General features: G+C 33.4%; 1 protein-coding gene across 1 annotated transcript; it reads right to left on the bottom strand.

Annotated features, from left to right (window-relative positions):
* Positions 1–1902: 1902 nt before the first annotated feature.
* Positions 1903–4317, bottom strand: LOC145130181 (uncharacterized). The gene is made up of 4 exons (XM_079065021.1): positions 4052–4317; positions 3296–3956; positions 3163–3214; positions 1903–3086 (listed from the first exon to the last, which is right to left on the bottom strand). Exons 1-4 carry the CDS (start codon positions 4315–4317, stop codon positions 1903–1905), a joined length of 2163 nt encoding a protein of 720 aa, XP_078921147.1.
* Positions 4318–4573: the final 256 nt, after the last annotated feature.

Below are 4573 nucleotides of genomic sequence, written 5' to 3' on the forward strand. Positions count from 1 at the left end.
AAAAACTGGCGCGAGTTTGTTGATGTGAAGCGAAAGGCCATTTATAGTCTGCTTAAAATTAATCGCGCTATGCGATTTGAATAATCCGAGTCCTTCGTTTGAAATTTTGACCAAAATGAACTTAGGACGTAATTGCTTTTTAGTCCCTAAATATATGTAGAACTCTTTTAATATCATAGTTGAACCTAACGGTAACACACCAAAACAAAATATTGATGATTTTATCATTTTTAAACCTACAGAACATAAGTTTTTTTTACCATGGAATAGAGTTATTTCCATAAAAGTTCTTATATTTTCATAAAGGAAAAATAACTTAACAAGGTAATTAACTTTTCGGTATGTTCACATCTGGGTAACTATCTTTTTTTTTAACACATGTAGGTAACAAACTTCTTGGAAGTGTTCACATATGACCATTATGACATGCTGTAGCAGATTACATCCTAGATGTGAACACTTTCAACAAGTTCGTTACCTAGATGTGTACAAAAAAAAGTAGTTACCTAAATATGAACGAAAAGTAAGAGTAAATTACACGAATGGTCCCTGTGGTTTGGGGGAATTTGTGTTTTTGGTCCCTAACTTATTTTTTTAACTCGGATGGTCCCTATTGTTTATTTTTATTGCACGTTTGGTCTCTGTCTTATCTAAAAAGACTATTGTGCCCTTATTAATTTATTTTTTAATTAATTTTCTTATTTATGTATTTATTTTTTATATATTTAAAAAAATTAATAGTCCCCACATATCTGTATCTTTTCACCGTAAACCTGAAACCACATTTGAGAAATTTAATTTGGGTCTCACCGGGTTGTGGTGTTAATTCGACGGAGTTGAAGAACCGAAAAAAGAAGGGATGATGAATACGTCGATATCACTAATAATAGAAAATAAATAGAAGTTGATGAGTATGAGAGATGTGATGGTGAGGAGATACAGAAATGTAGGGTCTATTAATTTTTTTAAATATATAAAGAATAAATAAATAAATACGAAAATTAATTAAAAAAATTAATTAATAAGGGCACAATACAGAGACCAAACGTGCAACAAAAATAAACAGTAGGGACCATCCGAGTTAAAAAAATAAGTTAGAGACCAAAAACACAAATTCCTCCAAACCACAAGGACCATTCGTGTAATTTACTCTTACTTTTCGTTTTGTTCATATTTGGGTAACTATTTTTTTGTACACATCTAGGTAACGAACTTGTCAAAAGTGTTCACATCTAGGATGTAACCTGCTACAGCAGGTCATAATGGTCATATGTGAACACTTCCAACAAGTTTGTTACCTAGATGTGTACAAAAAAAGATAGTTACCCAGATGTGAACATACCGAAAAGTTAATTACCTTGATAAGTCATTTTTCCTTTCATAAAAATATGTAGTTTTTCCACCTCCACCAAAACCCCCGTCCTCACTTACCACCACACTCTCACACCACCATCCATAACATCGTCTACTAGCACCCACCTCTACCATCATCACCTCCACCATCCGCCACTACAACCACTGCCATGACCACTGTTCACCACCATCGGAAAATCGACAAAAAACACAGAAACCACCACCACTGCTATCCACTACCACTAGGAAATTGACACAAACACACTAACCATCGCCATCGGCAACCACAATCAGAAATCGACACACACAAACCATGAATTTGACACACACTCCATTTGATTTTGATATCGATCGCCGTCAGAATCGTCGTTGGAATCGTCGGAGTCGTCCAATGGAGGCAGCTACAATGGCGGAACCAGAAACTTTTGCTAGGGGTAGCACAAAAAAAACCGATAAATGATAATAAGATAATTTTTTTTTAATTACGGCTTCATTAGAAATAACAAACTAGCGCAAAAGTCTTATATAATTACATTTTTTTTAAAGTTGTCATCTACGATTACCCATTTTCCGAAAGCGCTCTATCACACGTTCGATCTTAACATCCATAAATGTTTCTTTTTCTACATTACAAATTAAAGCATCATTCAAAAAATCATCACCCATTTTATTACGTAAGTCGGTCTTTAAGAGCTTCATTGCGGAAAAACATCTTTCAACAGTTGCAGTTGCGATGGGCAAAACCAAAGTCAACTTTAATAACCTATAAACCAAAGGAAAAGAAAGATGTTTTTCGGTTTCCACCATCAAATGAGAAAGGTCCGCAATTCCCTTCATATTAGGAAATCTCTCATCATCAATCAAAGAGTGATAATAGGTTTCAAGTTTACCATCAAGATACACCCTTTCCAAATCATTAAAATCAGTTTTGTATAACTCACTTAGCTTCACCAACTTTGATTTGTCAAACATAGAAAATGCATTACAAGGACTCAAAGTCACCATGTATTCAGGAAAATCGGTGCTCACTTCACTAAAACGGTCCCTAAAATTTTGAATTTGCATATCCAAAACCGTGTTGAAAATATCAACTTCAAAGTGATGTTGATTAGTAACCTTGGTTCTACGGTTTCTTGGAGTAACATAAAATTCAGACATTTCCACAATTTTAATTTTATGGTTATGACAAAAAGAAAATACATTCTCCAACATTGAAGGAAACTCATTATTTCTAAAAGCTTTGAACGTTTTCATCGTCACTTTTACCGAAGAAGCCGTTTCCAAAATATTTTGATCCTTTCTTTGAAGATGTTTTGACAAGGTATTCGTGAGACCAAAAATCTCCAACATCAAGTGTAAATAAAAAACAAAATCAAAAGTCTTGAAATACGACAAAATATCGTACGCTTGATTTCGGTTATTTAAACTAGATCCCTCATCTTCAACATATTTAAGAACCTTGATAACCTCTGGAAACAAATTCTTCAAACTTACTATTGTTTTATAATGTGAGCCCCATCTTGTATCCCCGGCTCGAACAAGAGAAGTCTCCTGATTTAACCCTCTTCCGGTCTCAATTTCACAATTACCAATTTCTTTTTGAACCCTTTCCTTGTAACTATCTCGTATGATATCTTTTCTTTTACAAAAAGCACACACCACATTAACCACCAAAGCTAATTGCTCAAAGAAATCATGAGCACCATCATGGTTTTTTGCTACGTCCACAACCACTAATTGAAGTTGGTGTGCAAAAACAGTGTATATAATATGCCGAAGGATTATCTTTCAATATCAATGCTTTCATACCATTAAATGCACCCCGCATATTACTTGCTCCATCATATCCTTGCCCTCTAACCTATTTCAAAAAAAATGTATATACAAGAAATAAAATAGATAAAGATTCAAATACATAAAAAAAGAATTCATAATTTCTTACCTGAGATATACTCAAGTTATTGTTGGTAAATACCGAACCAATGGCTTCTTTTAGAGTTAAAGAAGTTGTATCCTTCACGTGAACAATTCCAACAAATCTTTCTTTCACTAATCCAAGGCTATTAACATATCGCAAAACCATAGCCATTTGTTCCTTTTTGGATACATCACTAGACTCGTCTACTAATATGGTAAACACATCATTACCAATTTCTTCACAGATAGACTTTATTATCTCTTTTGAAAAACATTGAACAATCTCTTTTTTAATCTTTGGAGACGTCAACTTTTCATTTTTTGGAGCATTTTCTAAAGTAACATTATAAATGCTTTCATTATGGTCCCGAAGGAATGATAATTCTTCAATGAAAAAGCCTTTAGAAATTGATCCATCCGACTCGTCATGACCACAAAATGGTAACGCATTCTTCAATAAAAATCTACAAGTATCAATTGTAGCATGTAATCGAATTTGATAGTTACTCGCTTCAACTTCAGTTTGCTTATGAAAAGCTTCACTGATAGCTTGGTTTTTCTTTACTAGATTTTCACATTTTTGTTTTGCTTTGTTGTGATGACTGTCAACTTTACCCTCATGATCTTTCAATGATTTCTTTTTACTCCAAGTGTCAAAGCCTTCTGTCACAAATACATCTCTCCCCCTTGTTGCCCCACAATGTCTCCAAACAAATAACAACATAAACAATAAGCTTTGTTCTCTTTTGTGCTATACTCTAACCAATTAAATTCATCAAACCATTCCTTTACAAAACGTCTGTTCTTACCACCAATTTTTATTGATGGAAAATCATGGCCTTTTGGTTGAGAAAGTCCTTTAATCCAATATGCTCTCCTTATTTCATCCATTTGATTTGGATGATATGATGTAATTCTTGCTCTATCCGTCGGATCCGAAGGAACATTATCAATATCAAAACTAGGTGGAATATGTTGTGGTTGTGGTTGAGGATGAGGTCTTTTTCCTCCACCACTTTCATAACTACTACCAACATCCAATGTCATTTTATTAAAATTTCCAATAAACCCTACAAATACAATTAAAGATTAAAAATTTACAATTGAAGATTTAAACATAATACAAGTGAACAATTAGTTGGCTAATTAGGTTTTCAATTTGAACAAATAAATTAAACTAAATCATTAAACATTAAATCATAAAACATTAAAGATTGGAAAATTAAATATTACTTGTTTGAGGTTGAGGGTTCAAGTCTCGTCGTGGACATAGGTGAATTTAAGGTGTAGTTTAGGAGTATGT

This window comes from Lactuca virosa, chromosome 8 (assembly GCF_052849685.1).
Source record: "Lactuca virosa cultivar CGN04683 chromosome 8, Lactuca_virosa_CGN04683_v6, whole genome shotgun sequence".
NCBI lineage: Eukaryota > Viridiplantae > Streptophyta > Magnoliopsida > Asterales > Asteraceae > Lactuca > Lactuca virosa.

Excerpts from the sequence above, each read along its gene's own strand:
- LOC145130181 (XM_079065021.1), bottom strand. The coding sequence starts at position 4,317 with ATGACATTGGATGTTGGTAGTAGTTATGAAAGTGGTGGAGGAAAAAGA. Across the intron at positions 3,215-3,295 it reads ATAACTTGAGTATATCTCAG|GTTAGAGGGCAAGGATATGA; the intron begins GTAAGAAATTAT and ends TTTTTGAAATAG. Across the intron at positions 3,087-3,162 it reads TATGCGGGGTGCATTTAATG|TGGTTGTGGACGTAGCAAAA; the intron begins GTATGAAAGCAT and ends AACTTCAATTAG.